General features: G+C 39.2%; 1 protein-coding gene across 1 annotated transcript in view; it reads right to left on the bottom strand.

Annotated features, from left to right (window-relative positions):
- Positions 1 to 22,936, bottom strand: part of LOC124619213 (long-chain fatty acid transport protein 1-like) — a 330,911-nt gene that overhangs the window by 9,024 nt on the left and 298,951 nt on the right. The window contains exons 9-11 of the mRNA XM_047145433.1: positions 5,931 to 5,997; positions 5,753 to 5,843; positions 5,488 to 5,641 (exon numbers count right to left, since the gene is read on the bottom strand). Coding sequence (XP_047001389.1) covers positions 5,488 to 5,641; positions 5,753 to 5,843; positions 5,931 to 5,997 — 312 coding nt within the window. The remainder of the gene's footprint in view (positions 1 to 5,487; positions 5,642 to 5,752; positions 5,844 to 5,930; positions 5,998 to 22,936) is intronic.

Genomic DNA, 22,936 nt, shown 5'->3' with positions numbered 1-22,936 from the left:
CCTAAGGTAAGTCTTTCTGCTCCCGGGACTGGAATGACTCCTTAACCTCTCCCTTAAAACCCACATCCTTTCGTCTTTCCCTCTCCTTCCCTCTTTCCTGATGAAGCAGCCGTTGGTTGAGAAAGCTAGAATTTTGTGTGTATGTTTGTGTGTCTATCAACCTGCCAACGCTTTCGTTTGGTAAGTCACATCTTCTTTGTTTTTAGATATATTTTTCCCTCGTGGAATGTTTCCCTCTATTATATACAGTTCATAGATGTTTAGACTAGGTCACCTAACCCAAAACTATTTAGAGTCATCATGCTGAAAAAGTTCTATTACTCGTACTCTTTCATTTCACTATCACTGTTTTACAGACATGTGCTCATCTGCTATTTATAAACATAAGCCTGTTTTTCTTTAATACGACGTGCTCCCATGATTATTATTGATTTGTTACAAGATTGTGATTTTACTTCTGGCATGTCATGGAGAAACAATATTTTTCTTAATTTACGGCCAACTTTGAACTTGACAACTTAACTGTCCTGCAATATATGTAAAAGACATAAAATCAAATACTTGAAAGTGGCATAAAAGGCTTAAACCTGGATTGTACTTAAATAAAAGTTTAAGTCTTTGTGACTGACACTCATAAAATATTTACAAGTTCTGACCAACAGATTCACATGACACAAATTTTTCTAAGTCCACACAAGATAAAAATATTTCAGAGATCCTCACGATTTTCACACTTGAAACCTTTACAAGTCCGTGATCAAACACTCAGAAAATATTTCAGTTACACACATGAGGAGACTTCCAGCTGCATTTACTGACTGTGCAAACTTAAATTGACATTTTGGTATCTGATGCGAGCGACCTTAAGTGGGACAAGCCTTTTCTGTTGCTCCAATCAGGCAACACGTCGAGTGTCAATTTAGTTCATGTAGACTTTACATCCTATCTGTATGCAAACTCCACTCTAACTGCCTGCCTAAATCCAAGTGTGTGTGTGTGTGTGTGTGTGTGTGTGTGTGTGTGTGTGTGTCCCTGCCCCGTGTAAAAATCGCCACCATTATTTATACCATTGCACTGACGTGAGTCAAGCACATGCACTACTGACTTTCGGGAACATTTATAAACTATAAATTTAAGGCTGTATATACATATCACATATAAATCTGGATGCAAATTTCATCAGCTTTTCTGCTGCTCATAGTTGTAACGGTTTTCTCACAAAGAGTGTTTTTGTTCACATGGACACTGTTTTGCATGATTATATCACTAATAAATGTTAAACAGTTAAACTAATTACAGTTATACATCTCTAATTATCTCTGTTTACTAATGCTGCTTCTACCTTCACTGTTCATTGTTTTATTTACTAGAAAATTCACTTTTACATGCGTGGATTATACATTCTGGCCTATAAATTGAAATACAAAATATTCACAGAAAATCTATTAGAACAGTTACGTAGTGCTTACTGAACCCTATCCATTGACACTATTACTGTCTGAATCACTAAAGGCATTAGTGAGTTATTAATAATTGTAGAAAATTTGATATCCAAAATATTTAACATTTGGTAAGTTGTTAACTAAATTTCATAACAAGGGTGCATCTTTGTTCATGCATTCATCCAATTTTTGTCTTTAAAAGTATGTGACTGGTTTCTCTGTCACTGGTTTATTCAGTTTATATTTACAGTTTCCCTCATTTCATATTGTCTTTATTCAGTTGGTTCAGCCATGGTGGCTATCCTCCCTGGTCAACTCAGTCAGTCAGGTTTTTCCCACCACACAGCCACCGTTTCCGGCTAGCATACGCACAGTCAGTATTTCTCATACTTTGATCTCTGCCAGTCATCATGTATGAAAGGTGCCACCCCATGCTGACCACACCACAAAGCTCATGTGGCCTAGCACAGATCCTTCACAACTGTCAAAAAATGCTCTTTCAGCTGTCATAACACTCCCAATTCGGCTGTTAGTGCTACAACAGAACACATGTACTCTGTCGCACCTGTTGTTTTGTTTCTCATAGGCCTTTTTGGGATGTACTTTCTCAATGTATACTACCATATAAAGACATGCTGTTGTCTAACATTGTACTGAGTGAGGTGACACAGTGGTCAACACACTGGATCCGCATTCAGGGGGTCCAAACCCGCATCTGGCCATCCAGATTTAAATTTTTTGTGATTTCCCTAAATCGCTCCAGGCAAATACCCAGATGATTCCTTTGAAGTGGCACGTTCGATATCCTTCTCCATCCTCGACACAATCTGAGCTCACACTCTGTCTCTAATGACCTCGATGTCAACAGGACGTTAAACCCAGTCTTCCTTTTGTTCCTTGTCTAGCATTGTTACCAAACTCAAAAAGTTCTTGACCAATTACCTTCAAATTTGTACACCATGCTCCAGCAAACTTTCAGATGGACAAAACTATATATCTTTTTAAAAAACAATGTACAAGTGTTCTGTTAAAACCAATAAGAGAAAAGAAATACTGTGCTGTACTGTGAGAATGTGCAGTTTTGTTTTCTCTCTTGCAGCGTTTTAATTACAATATCAGCATTTAAACCATTAGATAAACTGTTTCTCCTAGTGATATTCTTCCGCCTTGCATATAATTCTAAACTAAAATTGTACACCTAACAATGTGCTCTTCTGTTTTCTCCCTCACAGTCAGTTTGGACAGAATACATGAAAGTTGTGTTTCTGGGTTAAGGCTTATGATTAGATTACTGCAACGGAATCTAAATTGTCTGGAAGTTTGTAATCTACCTTTCCACAGATTAAAGCTATGTGAACTACTGTCATTGAAGTTGCTGTCCTCACAGATCCAGCTGCTGGAGAGGTCTCTCACACCCTCATACCCTGTGTACCAGTTATCCCAACTGATTTCCCCTTTCATTTTACGCAACTTCAAGTTTCATTTACAATACCAATAAACAAGGTTAAAGGTCAGAGAGAGGGGGAAAGAGGAGGGGGACAGAGAGGGGCAAGGAGGAAATGGACATAGAGAGGGAAAAGGAGGAGATGGATAGAGATGTGGGGAGGAGGAAGTGGACAGAGAGAGGGGGAGGAGGAGATTAGGATGTGTGTCCAATCCCCATGCATGTTTAGCATTGCTGGATTTGCTAATAGTCTGTAAATATTGTGTATGAGAACCGTCTTTATAAACATTTCAATAACATATTACTGCACGGCCATCTACAAAGCATATTATGCAAGTATAGTAGATTATAATGTGTACAAAACTATACTGAGAAGCACACTTCCTGGAGTCCAGCCCTTGCTGGGCAGACCAAGAGTCAAACTGAGGGCCTCCTAGCCACTGGGGCATCTGCCAGTGCCAGTCACCACCAGCCAGCTGCCGGACCGTGGTTCTCGCCTCGGATGCCTACATCTCTGTCACTATGACTGGGCAGGTCCTGGCCTCCTTGCTAGCAGCATACAACCCAGATTGCCATCACAGCACCTGACTCAGTGCCACTAGGAATGCTTACCATGCAGGGCCACTACATGCTTAGACCATGCTGAGCTTAGTAGCTACTGATGTCTACATGGCTAAATTTCACTGCTGAGATCTGTGAGATGGTCCCTAACCATGCCCGTAGGACAAAGCGACTGCGGATTGGCACCACACTGTACCATGTGATGAGAGTGGGCAACTGTGGCCACTCTAAGCTTGTTGGAACAATAGTGTTTTTATGAACACCATCTGTCTAGCTGCAGATGCCTTACTCCTCAGACTCCAGTAGCCATCGCCAACCCATCAAACCCACAACATCCAGGTGGGAGAGCTGAACGCCATTCTGACAACACAAAGAATGGCTCTTCCACCCCTCCACAGCGGTAACTCTATTTTTGGAGTCACAGGTGTGACTGAGAGAGGTGCTACCGTCATCAGCAACGCAGTCAAGAGTAAGTCTCAGCACGTGTATTGTAAGCCACTCGTGGGGTTCTTGTGGCTATTGTTACTGAGTTTTTCCTCTTATCACTGTCCTATTTAATTATGTCAGGAATAGATTTGGTTATGGTCCATGGGAAGGGCCCAAGGCCTGAATCAATGAAACTGTTTGTAATGCAGTGTAACCTGTGCTGCAGGAAGCAGCAAGTGAATTTCATGAAGTAGACTTAAGCATGTATGTACTGGACAAAAGCCAAAATGTGATAATACATCTCAACTATCCTGACATTTGTTCACAGAACTAGCGCTAGTTTTCAAGGCTAGCCAGGGAGTGGAACCTTATAAGCTGTGGAAAGATTTTAAATGTATCTGAGTATCTGTTTTTAGCCACTGACGAGTATCAAAATGAATTCTGAGGATGTTGTGAGCCCAAGACTAACTGAATGTGTTTGCAATGAACTGAAGAATTAACTAGTTCCAGTTACAGCAACAGAGAGAATTCAGAGGGTTGAATTTTTTGAAAAGGGAAAGAGTGTAACAGTGTAAATCTACACAAGAGAGCTTGATACTGTGAAAAGGTCACTTGCAACAATATGCTGGCATGAAATTATGTCACAGACCCACTGGGTGCCATTGGCTGCCTGCAAGCCAGTACCTGGCTAGTTACCAAAACAGGAACACTTCGGCATGCAGCACACATCTCATTTGTGGCAGTAATTCAACAACAAACCCACTTTGGCACATATAAATACTGGCTGCCTGAGCAGATAGATCATCAGATCGAATCACCGAGTCGGTGACCATCCCAGGATCGGCCTCCACTGTGAGGTGGCTACTACTCTACCATTATCCTTACAGGATCACCTGCTAGGGGTCCAGCCACCACTAGATGGGCTGAGAGTTGAACTGAGGCCCCATTACCCACTGAGCAACTGAGGCATCTGCCTGTCACCACAAGGCTGTCTCCAGACTGAGATTCCTGCTCCAGATTATGTTTCTGTCATTCGCCACACCCAGGTGCACCCAGCCACCTCGCTAGCAGCATAACACCAGACCAGAGTGCCAGCAACTGACACAGCACCATAAGAAATGTTTGCCATGAAAGTCTGCTCAGGCCATGCTGAGCATAGCAGCAACTGACATCTACATTACAACACTTCGTGTCGCGGTCCGTGAGATGATGCCTGACGCACTCGTGGGATACGGATATTGTGGATTGATGCCAGGCTGTCACATGATGGTGGTACACATTGTAGCTGCTCTAAGCTTGTTGGAACAAAAAAGATTTTTCACACCATCTGTCTTGCTGCATTCTGTAGCCCATGCCAGTGTCCAGGTGGGTGAGCAGAATGCCGTACTGACAGCTGGAAGAATGCCTCTTCCACCCCTCAATAGCAGTCATTGCACATCACATCACTACAATCGATATAACAAAGGGGGAGAAAATGCCAACCATGTTGTGATGGCTTTCATGGTATGAATATGGAATTTTACATTTTAGTTTCCAAACTATATGAGTACCTTTGCTTCAAGATTGAATTCCCCATATATGCTTAATTGTATATTCTATTTTACACCATAGTACCTGTGATAGGCAATTGTGTCAAAATTCTAACAATGACAGGCCATGCGTAAGGTGGCAAATGCTGCTTTACTCCAGCTGCAAAACTTTCGATATTGAGCAAACCCTCGTCATCGACGATTGCTGCCATACCAGCTTTCCCTTCAACATTTGGTATCTGAAACACAAATTAGTGTGTCAATTGTTTTGTGGTGAAACTGTAAATTATTAACTAATTTCTTTACATTTGAGAGGTTCAGTGAGATATTAGAAGATGGAAATAACTTACTTCAACACCATATACAACTACATCTTTCAAGCCTACTATATTGCTGATCACTGCTTCCACTTCTGAAGTTGCAACATTCTCTCCACGCCACCTGAAAATGGCAAATTGACAGGGCAAATAAAAATAAGGATGCAATATAGTAACATAAATATAAAATCGGAGCAGCTCTAAAACATACCTAAAGGTGTCTCCAGTCCTGTCTTTAAAATAGAAGTATCCAAATTCATCCATTACAAGAATATCTCCTATGGAGAGAAGAGAAATGATGAACTTTTTTCCACAGTTTAAATTTGTCATTTTTTTGTTGTCAGCCATGCAATATTACAGACTATTTAAAGAAGTAATTGCAGTTTTCTAATGACTCTCTTTGCCTGACAGTTGCAGGTGGGAGTGTGGGAATTACAGTTAAGAGTTATCCCATGGCACACAACCTAGGACATTTACTTTCCTGGTGAGGAATTCATCAGAAAAAAGACAATTCTTTTCATTTACACATTCATCATGTTCTGTAGATTTCATCAAGGAGGAAAACCTCCAAGAGTGTGGAACAAGTCAAGGAATAAGTTACCATAAGAGAAGCAACTCTTAGAATGTTAAATCAGTTTATTGTTTTAACAACAGACTATAATTACGCTACTCAGTGGGCTACTATTTGTGTTTACAGTTGCTTAATGTGACCTACTAAACTAGCAGAAAGTACTACTTTGAAACAGCCTGTTGCTTCCCTGAGTTATATTAAACAGCTTCCCTTTATCTCCTATTTGTATTTTTGCATTTACATGAATAAATTAGTATTTTTTGAATAAAAACTTATATCTGTGACAACAGATACCTGTTTACAATATATTACTATCTGTCATGCAGCTTTATGGTGAAAACTGCTACATGCCTTCTTAGTAGACAGGAATTTTCAATCCTTGACTTTAGATAATAAGATAATTTGTAGAAATGACTACCCAGACATTCTTTTTATCTTTCAGTTAAACTGATAGGGATTTCCAATTCTTTGCTTTGTGTTAGATGGAAGATTGTAAAATATCTTTGCGTAGTGAAGAGACAAATGCAGAGGACAATAACATGCAAATAAACGAAACTCAGAAACTACAGATTTTTGTCTGCGTAGCTGAGCGTTGGCTTAAAGATTGCCAGTGTTTCTCTTCCAGGCTACCACTATGTTAATCATTTCTACACATCTGATAAAAAGGGAAGCAGCTGTCAGAGACAGTGTAGAATATAATCCCATATTTAAATATTTTGAACATGTAGCAATAAATATTAAATTCATGAAGCCTTTAGCTATATGCTTCCACTTGATGGCAGCTAACCATTATTCACTTTTAAACTACACACAGTGCTACAACTCTACAGTTCATTGTACCCTGATATTTTCCTATGTGGTTACCTTAACATAAATCAAACAATGGAAAATCCAAGATGAAATGTAACAATATTGTGAAAAGGAAAGCTGCTACTCATCACATATCAGAGATGCTCAGTCACAGATAGGCACAGACAGTCTTTTTGTTGTGCACAACAAAAAGACTGTCTGTGCCTATCTGCGACTCAGCATCTCTGCTATATGGTGAGTAGTAACTTTCCTTCTCACAATATTGTTATATGACCTTAACATAAATATTTTAGAAGAGTCCTCATGTAGCCAAAAACTACTGAATGTGTTCAAATAGTACAACATGGAAAATACGAGCCACAGAGTTACAAAATAACAGCTATTAGTTCCTCTGCTATTGATAGCTTTTTTGTGAATACTGACCAGACTTGGGCAAAAATGATTCTAATGAAAGGAACAACTAAGATATAAATTATTATTTGTTATTTCCAAATAACAAAGATATTTATTTGAAATATTATTCATTTTCATGAATAAAAACATTTGTCAAGAGAAATTGGTGTAATTGCCAAGTGCTTATCCATAGGTTGGCTAGTACAGCTATCTCACTAGCTTGTCCTGCAACATGTTTGCTTTGTTTCCTTTTGCCAGTCTGTATGCTGCTATCAGACATAAAGGCATTCACAACCTTGTAAAAGAACGAAAGAGAGTGAGCTTTCTCTGAAAAATGCTCAGCACACAAGGCAATGTTTTTCCTACATTCTGTACAAATCAGAATATATCAATTTTTTCTACTATGGTTGCCACATTCATCATCTTTCTGCGCATCTGTTCTCCATATGATAGGCAGTTGTGTAAGAAATAAACATTGTGCAAGTATTGTAATGTTAAGAGCCACTGTCTGTTCTACGTCTGCACGACATGTGAGCTCTGATCGCACTGTGCTGTTTGTTATGATATATAAACCTGATTTTGCATGACCTCGATTTAGCGTAAACCTACATTTAACGAAAGAAATTTCAAGTCCCAAAAATCGATTTAATGTACTTCGCATTACGGCAAAACCCGCCTTTAGCATTTGGAACATTAAATATTGAAAACAATACAACAGTGGCTTTTGTGGCCCAAATGCAAGCCACACTTTTTTCCAGTTTTCGGAATCCAAAAAATTGCCTGAAGTTTACATTTGAGCGCAAAGCCTAAGAAGTTCTGAAAAATGCTGCTAGTTACTGCCGTAAGTGCTTGCGGCCTTTATTGCTGCTTTTTGCCGCTAGAAACTGCCACAGAAGCTGTTGGGTTAGTTTCAAGAAATGAATGTTAAGGTAGTTTTTATCATGGGTGAATTTAGCAATTTTCCAAACATTCATAGCAATTAAAAAAAATCTCTTTACATATATACCATCAAAACGGACCTTTTGAAGAAACTTGACAAGCATGGCTTTACATTTTGACAGCTCCAGCTAATGAGAGCAGTGCTAGCAAAAACGTTTGTTTCAGTCTGCTTTTGAACTTTGGTAAGACATGGAGACAGCAAAAGTAACAACTTTCAGCTTATTCCAGCAACAGAAAAGGGTTTTCTGGACCAAAACATGGCCGCCACTTTGAGTTGGAAGTTGTAGTGAACGATTTTGTGAGAAAGCAGTGACAGTGCTTACCTGTAACTGGAGAAATAATTCAAGTAAAAGCACATCAGAAAATCCAGGATTTTAAAGGGAGCCGCAATTGGGTCTGAAAAACACAGGGAAAAACTCGTCGCATTACAGCGCTAAATCATCAAACTATGCACTGGAAATTCTTGCTGGCTTGTACAGCCGATGGCCATAAACTGCCACCATTCATTTCACATGGAAGACTTTACCGAAGTCCGAAGTGTTTCCTAAAGATGTTATTGTACGTGCCAACGAAATTGGCTGGTTCACGGAGGACATAGTTTTAGAGTGGATAAGACTTGTGGTGGCAACATCGTCCTGGTACCTTGCTAGGTTTGCCACTTACGCTTGTGTTAGATTCGTACGCAGGTCACTACACCAGCTGTGAAAAAAAAAATTTGCAGAGGGTAAAACGGACTTAGTTGTAATTCCAGAATGGATGACGTCCATTCTGCATCTGTTAGTTTGTTTAAACAAACCTTTTATGGACAATCAGAAAAATACAGCATGTATACTCAGTGCTTAACGAAAGAAGATAGGCAATTAATGCCTACAGGACATGTTAAGTGAGCAAGCTTGTCTCAAGTGTGCGTGTGCATTAGTCAAGCTTGGAAATGTCTCCCAAGTGAAACTGTTCATCATGCATTTAAAAAATACTGTATTTATAATGTGCTTGATGGCACAGAGGATGATGCTTTGTACGAAAGTAGTGACAAGGAGTCGTTAATAATAAAACAAGTCCTCCTCCGTAGCATAGTGGCAGCATTACCGCCTACCATGCAGGGGGCCCGGGTTCGATTCCCGGCAGGGGACTGGGTGGTGTGTGTCCTTCATCATCATTTTCAGCATCATTGACTCACAAGTCGCCGATCTGGTGTCACCTAAAAAGGAGTTGCAATACGGCGGATGAACTCCCCCAAATGGGGCCTCCCGGCCAACAATGCCATTCGATCATTTCATAATAAAACATGAAAAATCATAACTGTGTTCTGGTATGCAGCGCAGCAAGCTCACCTGCGACATCACTGCTCTCACCTCACATGCGTGTAGATCCGGAATACTGCATTTCGATAGATATTGTGAATTTTCACTGTTGTCAGTGTTTTGCGATGTAATTGTAATTCTAAGTGTCCCAAATCCCTGAGAGGTAGGGCCATTTAATACTCTATGCATCATATGATGAGCCATATCTTTCACTTTTAAGTGTGGCTTAAAATCGGGGTAACATTTTCTTTTTTCTGAGTCTCATTTCTGTGGTGCGGCTTGCATTCGAGGTCGGCTTGCAATCAGGCAAATACAGTAACTATAGTACTTGCGGCGGCTTCTAGTGGGATTTTTCGGAAATTCCATACGCTTTACCTCCAAATACAAGCATCGTGTAATGCGGGTCTTAAGAATCTATGAACTCCAACATTTATATTGGATACGATCGATCATCTTCCATATTGATTCCTCGCTACATGCACGAGCAAGCTCGAATTTAGCCGACCATGTATAGTGTCAGTTTACGCAAGTTTGCATCAGTTTTTACTGTGTGTTGCATGGAGAATCCAGCTGTATATCAGTTTACTCACTCACATCCGTTGTTGTAGTGAAGCTGACTATGGCAGCGAAAAGAAAAACTCTGTCGCGGAGAAAGTGAACTTGATTTGGGAAGTGGAGAGAAACGCAAATGTGCCCGTATGTGAACTGGCTCAACACCTGGGACTTGCACAGTCTTCATTGTCAGGAATATTGAAGAATAAGGAGAAGATTCTGGATCAAGAAACACAGTCCGGTTCAAAAGCAAAGCAGAGAAAAAAATGTTAAAAAGTCACCGTACGAAGAAATGGAATCATAGCTAATGGACTGGCACAGTTGAGCACGTGCTGAAAATTTACCAATCGATGGGGTGTTGATAAAAATGAAAGCATCTACGATATCAGGGAAACTTGGGCTAACGGAATTCAAAGCTTCGAATGGTTAGCTGGATAGGTTAAAAAAACACTATGGGATAACTTGCAGGGCAGTAGTGAAGTGTGTGCTACAGCTAGTGATGAAAGTGTTAAACACTGGAAAGAAGAGATGCTGCCACCCTCTTGGAAGGTTTCAAATCTCGGGATGTGTACAATATGGATGAAACAGGCCTGTTTTACCAACTCACGCCCTCTAAAACCTTAAGTGTCAAAGGAGAAGCATGCCATGGAGGAAGAATGAGCAAGCAGAGAATTCCTATTCTCTTGTGCAGCAACACAGATGGCAGTGACAAGCTGGATCCGATAGTAATTGGAAAGTTCCACAAACCACATTGCTTTAAGAACAGTGCTACGCTGCCATGTAAGTATTATAGCAACAAAAGTGCTTGGATGACTGCAAGCTTCTGATGCACGAATGGGTGCTGGAAACAGGAAGGTTGTTCTCTTTATAGACTAGTGTCCCGCTCATCCAACAGACTTAGAATTTCTAAGGACTGCAAAAGTGCATTTCTTTCCTGCAAATTGCACTAGCAGACTCCAGCCCACGGATCTAGGGATTATTCACGGCCTGAAAAGCAAGTATCAGAAAGCTCTTGCCCTTAAGGCACTTGCCTTTATTGACAGGAATGAAGTGCTTAAATTGAACATCCTGAAAGCAATGCATATGCTCACAGGAGCTTGGAAAAAGGTAACTAAGGAAACCATCTCAAATTGCTTTCATAAGTCTGGATTTAATTAAATGAGCAGTCACGACAAAGACGGTGACAAAGCAGTAGTGGACATCCATGATTGGGTGCAGGTATCTAACAATTTACACATCACTTTTGAAGAATTTGTGGCTTGTGATGATGATGCCATCACTACATGCATCCGAGATGTTGACGATTATGTTAGGGATGAAGAAATGTAAACACCGTCATTCAGTGAAGCTATTGCCAGTATAGACATTGTCTGGAGATATGTCCCAGCATTTAAAGTAGACAACCCTGTTATAGACAGAGTAAATCAATTAGAGATGGACATTTTGAACCTAAATCTAACAGTGCTAAAAAGCAGACTACCATTTTTTATTACAAGTATTTCAAAAAATGAGGTACTGTGAAAGTTGTGTAAATGTGTGTTGTATATAGGAAAAGTAACTCAATTTAATATATTACTGTAATTGTGTAAGTATTTTGTGGATATTTTAATCTTGTAGTGTGCTCGGAAACTACGATCTTTGACCACTGTATTAGTGCTACAAAAAAAGTTGTAATTACAGTAAAGTGTGTAGGGTAGGTATCTCCTTGCTTATTGTTGTTATTGTGTAAATTGTGTGTGTTGGTGCAATTCACGTCAATACAGGCAAAGAGTTCTGGAAAAGGTACGCTTTCTCGAATTAAGGTAAACCCCCATTTAAGGTTAAAAAATTCTGGTCCCTAGAAAAACGTTAAATATGGGTTCTACTGTAGTTCACTATACAACCAGGTGGCATGCTGAGTAGTCCCTTTTCGATATGTCAGGGGAATACAATGTTGTTAATGGAGTTTCCAATTAGAAGTTATGTAATACTGACCTGTCCTATGCTCGCAGCATGGATGTGGGGTCCCACATGCCATCGGATATTCAAGGGCCATTGAATAGCATGTTGTAAATTAGGATTGTGTACCCATTTCCATTCCTCTGACTACAATACCATCTGCGATGAAATGAAGAAAATGCTTCACACAAAACATGTGTAGATTTTGATGTAGAATTATAATCTGCAATAAAAACGAGGCTTCACATTGAAGATTTAAAAGTGCCCCCCCCCCCCCCCCCCCCCCACCATCAGAATAACAACGTAAGATTATCAAGTCATTATCTTCTTCAGCAAAAACTTGATCAATCATGAATTCTGCTCCAATTTTTGGCAAATTGGTTGTGATTCCAAGTCATCTTGACCTCCCAAATCCTATCCAAAATTAAAAAATAAATCATCTTTTTCTGTTACGACTTCATAATAAACACTTCACCCAATTTCCTCAAAATTTCTTTGGCTATTATAAGTCTGTAGTTCATTGCAATGTCCATTGTGGGGAGACAATACTGCAATAACTGTAGGTTCTCTCTTTGCTGTAGAAAGGTAGTAGTAGTCTTCATATTGTCTCTTGACACTTCTCTATAGGAACCTACCAGTATGCTGCAATGTTCTGAGCTCTTTTATGTACTAAAACTCAGTCTCTCTTATGAAATTTTTCAGTCCCAAAGTTATGTGTAACAGCATAGACATAAGTCAGATAGAAAAACTATATCTTGTAAAGCAATGTTTATTCAAAATACTGCAATGCTTTCATTTATTTCTAATGGAATAGGACACTCAGAAGCAATAAATTTTGTGTAATTTTGTGACAATCTTCAGCTAACGCCATTTTAGGACACTTTAGATTAAACATTGTTTATGTTGGTCATCAGAGAACCCTTTCATCTTTCACTACCTTCCCAGTAACACAAACACGAGACAATCAATGAACCACTAATATCAAATAGCACAAGCAAGTTCGTACAGGTGAGGAAGGTACTGAAGATTCTCTGTTGGTTGCATTCTCATCTTTGTCAAATTATATAGAGTGTAAATAGGAAAGAAAAGGCCATGAAACTGAAGTGACATATGGAAAGTACCTCTGCAGAATCACTAAGGAGGTTTTTTATCTTTGACAAGACGACAACTGATAGTTAAATTTATCTTTGACAGGGATCTCTGTTTACCACATGCAACTCTGGCCACACACTTTTTTCTACAGTGTATATGTTGCTCTCAGACGTCTGACCCATTGGCAAGACTCAACAGAGAAGTATTGCCTCCAAAGATGTCCAGCGCAGTTCTGGATAAAACGTTAGAAGCAGAAGAGTTTCATGGACCATGACCTTATACCCCAAAAGGTTTACAAGCAGCTGTGCCATATGCTCGTGAAAGCCTTCATTCTATCATAGTCTGAAGTGGCGCCACCCAACGTCACTACGGAAATTGATTAGCTCGCACAATCATACTGTCAATTCCTGTAGTGCTACTACCCCATACTGCTTGTCACCAGGAGTGTCCCGTGATGAGACCACACAGGACTAACACATATAAGCTGGTCCAGGGCCAGTTTGAGGCAGCTGTAATTCGATCGGTGAAGTGTGCATGGAACAGTTTGGTTAACAGTGTTTACATTCTGCACTCTGGCTGTTGTTGGTGAAACTCTAACATGGTGTGAACTGTATCTGGATTGAACTGCTTGCTCTATAATACCCTGGACCGCTACAGAAGTGTTCTGTAATAGATCTCAAAAAGTCTAATAAATGGGAGTTAGTCACCATTAATTTCTTATGCAACTTGAATTTTACAAAACAAAGGATGAAGTCATAAGACAAGGCATTCCTCAAGGTTCCACCATTGGCCCACTTTTGTTTATTGTATCTACTAATGATCGGTCCTGGAGTATTCAAAAAGGCCTACTAGTAATGTTTGCTAATGACACAAATATACTGTATTTAAATCACTGTGCAAAGGAGCAACATGACTGCTGACACAAACTCTAAGCTGGCAAATTGGTTAAACACATATACACTGTTGCAGAAAGAAGACAAAACCATGTACACGAATTTTCATCCATGACACTTGGTTTCATTAAGGATAAATGTTGCACTTGAAAAAGTGTCAATAAACCAAGAGGTAACCACTAAATTCCTGGGAATTTAGGTAGATGATGCGCTATGGTGGAACATACATAAAAGCAAGTTAGTAAACAGACTGAGTGGTGTGTGTTACACATTTAATGTATTGAGTGTGTATGCGACACATAAATATTAAAAATGTACATACAAACAATGGAAAGTCCAGTATGGATAACAACATTATGGAAAGGATAGATTGCTACTTATCACATAAAGCAAGCATTGAGTCACTGGGAGGCAAAATATTAAAGCTTTTGGGTGAAGTCCTATGGGCTTTGAACAAAAGCTTCAATATTTTAGTCGTCTTCCTCAATGTGCCTGTCTGAGGTCATGCGTGCACGGTTCTGTATGTTTGTGTTTTCTCCTATTTTCTCCTGTACTCCTTTTTGGTGCTATGTATATTTTATTTAGCAAGTTTTATATATTTGACAAATCAATGTGGAGCTGTATTATTATAACTGGAGCATGTTTGCAGTATGATAACAACACTGATGTGTAACTTTTATTTTTCAGATGTATAATCATTGTACCATCATGCAAGTTACTACATTAACATTATTCTATCTGTACATTTTACATATGAGAATCTGAGGATGACAGCAGTTACTGTTGAAACTGGTCATGAAATAAACTGTTTCACATCAAGCAATATTGGCTTCTAATATTATAAATTACCTTTTGTATATCTCTGGTTCTTGTATTCCTACTTCTTCTAAATCCCTTTGTACCTCTTGGACCCTTTGTATTATTTACTGTTTTAACTTCCCCTGGTCCATTATAAGTATGTGCCCAAAGAAAACACCCCTCCTCCTCCTGATGATGTCCAAAATTGTCTATCTTGATTTACAGTTCTTGGTTTGCTTGTGTTTTAAGCTGACCATCATCTGTTCTTCAGGGTCCCAATATCCTCCTGAAAAACCTTCATTCCACCAATTATGGTCTCTTAAGTACTCCTGTTCTTACTATGTTATGAGTTTCTGCTGCTTATAAGGCTTCAGGTCAGATCACTGTCTGCTAACATCTTACTGTCCGCCCCCGGTAGCTGAGTGGTCAGCACGACAGGCTGTCAATCCTAAGGGCCCGGGTTCGATTCCCAGAGATTTTCTACGCTCAGGGACTGGGTGTTGTGTTGTCCTAATTATCCTCATTTCATCCCCATCGACGCGCAAGTTGCCGAAGTGGCGTCAAATCGAAAGACTTGCACCAGGCGAGCGGTCTACCCGACGGGAGGCCCTCGTCACACGCCATTATAACATCTTACTGTTGAATTGATCAAAATATTGTTCTTATTGTAGACGTTCATTGTTTGTATGCTAAATTAATTTCATTCATTCATGTTTCCACTGCTTCCTTGTCTGTCAACCCAGTTTCTAACCGTACTCCATGGTATTTAAATCTTTCGACCTTCTGAATTTTCCCTCCTCCTATTGTCATCCATCTAGGAGCTGCCTTGACATTTATCATATATTGTGTTTTCTTGATAGAGATCTGTAGGCCTGCTTTAGTTGGTTGTCTCTGTAGTTGCATAATTTGTTTAACCACCTCTTCTAATGATTCTGACAATATCACAATATCATCTGCAAAATGCTTACAGTCTACCCGTATTCCTTGTTTCTTGCACCCCAGTCATATTCTACCCACTCCTTTCACTTCTTGTCACCAGCCTCTGATCACCTTATCAAGTACAGAGTTAAAGAGTTAGGGGAGAGTTCATCTCTAGCTTTCCTCTGACTTGACCTTGGATATTGTGTTGCTTACAGTCTGTTTAACCAGTTCACAGGACTTTCCATCCTAACTCATCTCCTCTAAATGTTGAACAGTGTTTGTCTGTCTACTGAGAATCATAACTTTTCTTGAAGTCTATGAATGTGAGCATGACATTTTTGCATCTCTGTTTTTGATATGTGATTACCAGTTTCAGATTCAGAATTTAATCTGCGAATGATCCCTCCTTTCTGAAGCCTCCCTGGTACTCACCAATTTGTGCATGTAGTTGTTTTTACCACTCTGTTCAGCAGTGCTTTTGGGAGTACCTCATAGGTCACTGGTATTAATGATATCCATCTGTAGTTCCCAGGCTCTGACTTATCTCCTTTTTTGTGTAAACGATGTATTAGTGCCAACATCCATCCTTCTGGAAGCTGCTCTTCTTCCCAAATTGTACTTACCTGTATTACAGGAGTCAGATCAATGACTGTATTCTTGTTCACATACTTCAAGAGTTCTGCAATAAGCCCATCTCTCCCAGGAGCCTTATTATTCTTCAAGGTATCTATGATGCTCCTAATCTCCTCCATACTTGGTGGTTCTGAGCTGGGATTTGGTTCTTTCTTATTGTAGCTGAATATTTCACATGACACTTCACAGTACATGAGTTCTTCAAAGTACTTGCCCCAAGACTTGACTGTTTTCCATGTCTCCATATACTATCTTTCCTTCTTTGTTCTTACAGTTGAGATTTTAGGGAATCATATCTACTTGAATGTTCTATAAAAGTATCATGTAGTGTTCTTTAGAAAACCATCTTTTATCTGAGTTATGCTTCCCTTCTCATATTTTCTCTTGAGATTTCTTGGAGTTCTTTAGATTTTCTGGAGTTTTCTGAGAACATCAACCAGTCCATGCTTACCAATGCTGTTTGATTGCCTTATCTCCTTCTGCTGACCACTGTCTTCTCGGGGCAAACTTTTTCCCTCACACTGTCAATCACTGTGCCTTTTAACTGTTCCTGTCCTTGATAATCCTTTTGATTCAAGCTCATCTAAAATATTTTCTAATTCTAAGTTACTCTGTATCAAACTTCTTGATACGAGTAGCATTTTTAGTGTGACGGGATCTTGGAGATTTTGACCTTAATTCTGGAAAGAAAATTATCTGAATCTAAGTTCGCATCCATTAGGACTTTGAGATTTTGAATTTCCTTCTCTGTATATCTCGACATTGCTACAAGATCGATCTGGTACTCTCCTGGTAGAGATCTGGGAGATACCCATGTTTTCTGTTTTCTTGGAAGGTGCTGAAATGCTGTTGATTTAATTATCTGATCAAAACTCATACAAATTTTCACTAGTCATTCACCGTTAGAATTAGTCATACTGTGGGCTGCATAGTTCCCAATGATGATCCTGAATTTTCTTTCTTTCTTGGGTCGAGTGTTGAAGCCCCAAGAAATAGGATAACTTTCTTGGTTGGAATTTTGTATAGTGTCTCCTCCAGGTTTTCCCAAAATTCTTCTACTTTTTCTGGACCTGTTTTTTTTGTCTTTGTTTATGGAAGCATATACATTGACCAAAATGTATACCTTATTTGCTCCACTAAAGATAAGACTGAAGTGCCTACTGTTTCTGGAGCTGAAGTCAGTGATGGGTGCTAAGATTTGTTTACTTTTTATAATGCCTGTACCAAGTTGAGGGGCGCTCTTTAGTACTCTCTGGACAGGCTTTCCATTCAGAATCCAAACTCCTTCTGATTCAAATGCTGCTTCCTCTGTGTATCTCATTTCTTGTAACAATGTTATAATGATTTTCTGTTTGGCCGGAGTATCTGTCAGATATTTCAGTTTTCTGGTTTTAAGGAGAGCGTTAATGTTGAAGGTAACAAAGTAAGACGCTTTCTTACTTATCAATCTCTTGCATGTTGGTGCAAGCTCCCCATAATCTGTTGGTTCACTGGAGTTGTCTTTGACAACGGTGGATTGGTTACCACCTAGGGGACAGTGATTTTTACAAGCGAGCTTGCCATCATACTGAATCAAATGATTATGTTGGGAGTCAATGCATAGGCATCAACTGAGTTACAACTAAGGCAGTTAGCCACTGAGGTGCCTTGAAATGTGACCAGGCTTCCTTTTACAATTTCTTTATCCGGATTTGGTACCGACAGCAGCACATCTGAGTCTTTCAATCCAACCATTAGTACTGCAGGTGGAGACATCTAATACAGTATTACACTTCAAATATTTTCTGAACATAAGACAATAACTAATGAAAATTTATCATCAATACTTGCATATTTTTTGGTGTAATAAGAGTTGTTTGTAAGTTCTTCAATTGGCTACCAATGTATACATATATTTTGCTCAGTGTTAAATTTTAACAATCTGCAGAGTTTCTGGACTCAAAATACTGAAATCCCAGGACTGGGTGTCAAACTGTAATAAGATATTTGTAGAAAGAATACACAGTACAAGCACTAGCCCACATATGTGAACATATTTATGTATGTGTTAAACTTTGTGTTGTTAATGATCAGTCAGAATTATTATGATGTGATCATAATGGAGAGATAGGTATGAATGGAAAATGAAAATTATATTTGATGTATAATCTTGGGTTATAAGACCAGAAATAAATAAAAAATAATTATTATTTTTTTCATGAGGCTGCTCCTGAATAAAATATTATTGGTTTATATAAAAGTAACGAAACCATTCCCATCAACAGGACTATAATTTCTAATTGCTGTAATGTTTCTACAATCAAATTCAAAACCATAATCTCTTACAATTATAAAATAATAGATCTGTGATGCACAGCATTCTGCTCTGGCCTATCTGACATCAAGTCACCACACATCATCAGATAGGGGGCAATTTGGGATCATTGTCTTTAGAAGGATGAAAGAACTGTTCTCACCAGACACTGCTTAACACATAATTTACTTCTACATCTATATGATTACTCTGCAATTCACAATTAAGTGCCTGGCAAAGGGTTCATCGAACCATCTTCAAGCTATTTCTTTACCATTCAACTCTCTAAAACCACACAGGAAAAATGAACACTCAAATCTTTCCATGTAAGCTGTGATTTCTCTTACCAGGTAGGATTGATGGAGGACATCGAAAAAGTACTAAGAAGGGCAGATTGTTTCATGTTATCACACAACAGGGGTGACCATGTCACTGATATGATATGCGAGTTGGGGTGGCAGTCACTGAAACATAGGCGGTTTTCTTTGCGGCGAGATCTATTTACGAAATTTCGATCATCTATGTAAGGAGAAATGATCATCATAATAAAATAAGAGAAATAAGAGCTCGAACGGAAAGAGTTGGGTGTTCCTTTTTCCCAAGCGCCATTCGAGAGTGGAATGGTACAGTAGTAGTACAAAAATGGTTCGATGAACCATCTGCCAGACGCTTAAGTGTGAATTGCAGAGTAACCATGTGGATGTAGATCTAGCTGTAGATAATTATCATTTATCCCTATGTAGGTGGGCACCAAAACATATTTTCACGTTATGAGCAAAATAATGAACTTTCAAGAGGAGATCCTGCCACAGCAAAAAACTCTTCTCTGTAATAATGGCCACCCCAATTTGCATATCATATCCATGGCACTCTCCCCTCTATGTTGCAATAATACAAAACAAGCTGCCCTTCTTTGAACTTTATTGATGTCCTCCATCAATCCCATCTGATGCAGATCCCACATCACACAGCAATACTCTGGCAGAGGATGAACTAGCATAGACAGACAGTCTCTTTAGTAGACCTATTGCGTTTTCTAAGTGTTATGCCAATAAATCAGTCTTTGGTTTGTTTTCCCCATAACATTATACACATGATTGTTCCAAATCAAGTTATTCGTAATTTTAATCCTCAAGTATTTAGTTGAATTTACAGCCTTTAGATTTATGTGATTTATTATGTTACAGGAATTTAATGGATTCCTTTTAGTACTCATGTGGATGACTTCAAATTTTTCATTATTTAGAGTCAATTGCCACTTTTGCACTACACAGATATCTCGTTTAAATGATTTTGCAAATGGTTTTGATCATCTTTGCAAGATGGTAAATGACAGCACCATGTGCAAATAATCTAAGAGGGCAGCTCATGTTGCCTCCTAAATCATTTATGTAGATCTAGAACAGCAGAGAATCTATAACACTGCCTTGGGGAACACCAGATATCACTTCTGCTTTACTTGATGACTTTCCATCAATTACTATGAACTGTGACCTTTCTGACAGGAAATCACAAATCCAGTCACACAACTTAGATACTAGTCCTTAGCACACAATTTAATTAGAAATTGCTTGTGAGGACCAGTCTCAAAAGCCTTTTGAAAATCTAAAAAAATGGGATCAATTTGATATCCCCTGTTGATAGCACTCATTACTTTGTGCAAATAAAGAGCTAGTTGTTTTCACAAGAATGGTATTTTTTGAATCCATGTTGGCTATTTGTCAACAAATCATTTTCTTTGAGGTAATTCATGATGTTTAAATACAGTACATGTTAAAAAATCCTACTGAAGATAATCGTTAGTGACATGGGTCTGTGATTCAGCAGATCATTTATGTTTCCTTTCTTGGTTACTGGTGTGATTTGTGCTACTTTCCAGTCTTTAGGTATGGATCTTTTGATGAGGGAGCATTTGTATATGATTGCTAATTATGGAGCTATTGTATCTGCATATTTTGAAAGGAACCTGACTGGTATAAACTTGGACTGGAGGACTTGCCTTTATTAGGTGATTTAAGCTGTATCACTACACCAAAGATATCTACAAGGGTTGAATGAAAAGTAAAGCCTCCACCTTCGTTAATTGTGTTTGGATGGGAATATTTTAATGAATCAAACGCAGAAATAGAATGTGATCTTTAATTACCAATATCCACTTTTCAGCACAATCACCAGCCACTTGGATACATTTCTGCCAATGATGAACAAGTTTTCTGAAGCCGTTACGGAAGAAGTCGACACTGTTTCCGCAACCACAATCTCACAGTTCTCTCAACATCTTCATCAGAAGCATAATGATGTCCTTGCAGATCATCTTTCATTATCGTGAACAAATGGAAGTCAGACAGTGCTAAATCTGGACTGTATGGAGGATGCTGTATGGTGGTGAGATTCAGTCTCTGAAATTCTGCTGTGGTGGCATATGGAGTGTGTGGTTTGGCATTGTCATGCAGCAGTAAAACATTTCCCTTTTCCTTTCAGACCCTTGTTAGCCGTTGTGTCAGAGATCGCACCGTTGAAATGTAACAACAATCTGAATTTATTGTTGTTCCATGATCAAGGAAACATTTTGCTTGTGGAACTCAGTGGTTGTTGTCACAGGATGTCCAACTCTTTGTTTGTCACACAGGTCAGATGCTGCCACCTCAACATCTTTAAACTTACTAACCCAACAACACACAGTACTCACTTCAACACAATCACCATAACCTGCTTTCATTCTCTGATGAATCTCCTATAGGGTGACACCTTCTGCCGTCAAGAATTCAATGACTGCACGTTGCTTAAATTGCATTGACCGACCGTCTGTGCAGGGTTCCATACTTTACACTGCTTTACACGGTAAAAACACAACCATTCAATGCTAAGGCTTCCCGCCAACTGTAGCTGTAGAGAAGAGGCTATGGAAGAAGCTAGTACCTGCTGCATACCAATGCTGCCAACTGTTGAAGAGTTATGAAGGTGGAGGCATTACTTTTCAGTGAACTCTTGTACTACTAAGTTACTCAGTTTGGTAATTGTTCTTGGTTTGAATTCTGGAATATTTACGAGGCCTGCTCAAAAAATTCTGGAACTTTGTCCACAAAATATTTCTGGGCTGTACCTTTTACTTATTGTACATTGTCTCCTTTGAAATATCCTCCTCCTCAATTGATATACTGCTCCCAACACCATTTACACTTCCAGAAACAGTCTTGGCACACCTCTTGCTAGATCGCACTAAGCACCAACTGTGAATTTTCTTTCATCTCTTCTATATTGCAAATCTTTATCCTTTCAATGGGGTTTTCAACTTTGGAAATAAAAAAAAGTCCTCAGGGGCCAGGTCTGGAGAGTATGGAGGATAAGGCAGCACAGTGATTTCGTTTTTGTGCAATAGTCACACAGCAACAGGGATGAATGTGCAGGTTTGTTATCATGATGCAAGAGTCATGAATTGTCTCGCCACATTTCAGGCTGTTTCCTTCTCACACTTTCTCGCAGGCATCACAACACGTCCCTCTAGTACCATCGGTCAGCAGTTTGCCCATGTGGCATGAATTCATGATGCACCAATCCTTCAAAGTCACAGAAAATTATCAGCATGGCTTTGCCATTTTATGTGACCTGACAAGCTTTTTTTGGTCTTTGAGAACCTTTCCCAACCTGTTGTGAAGATTTGACCTTGGTCTCAACATCCTTACCACAGACCCACATCTCATCACCAGTTAGGATTCTCTTAAGGAACACCTCTTCCTCAATTGTGCAACCCAAAAGCTCTTAACACATTGCAAGGCGAAGTCTTTCTTGTCCTGACTCATGAGCCATGGGACGAACTAGTGGTAACATGATGCGTTGCAAAATGTCGTGTCAGGATTTCATGACATGATCAAATTGTAATAATAAATTCTTCTGGAATTTCTTGGGCAGTCAGTCTTAGATTAGCACATGCAATTTCGTTGATGTTCCTGACTTGAGTGTCATCAGCAGATATCAAAGGGCATCCTGAACAAGGTTCATATTCAACTTCCATCTGGCCATTTTGAAACTCCATGAACCATTCATAACACCAAGTATGGCTTAAGCACTCATTACCATAGGTTC

Source organism: Schistocerca americana, chromosome 6 (genome assembly GCF_021461395.2).
Source record: "Schistocerca americana isolate TAMUIC-IGC-003095 chromosome 6, iqSchAmer2.1, whole genome shotgun sequence".
NCBI classification, from domain to species: domain Eukaryota; kingdom Metazoa; phylum Arthropoda; class Insecta; order Orthoptera; family Acrididae; genus Schistocerca; species Schistocerca americana.
This window is presented reverse-complemented; position numbering and strand designations above follow the sequence as displayed.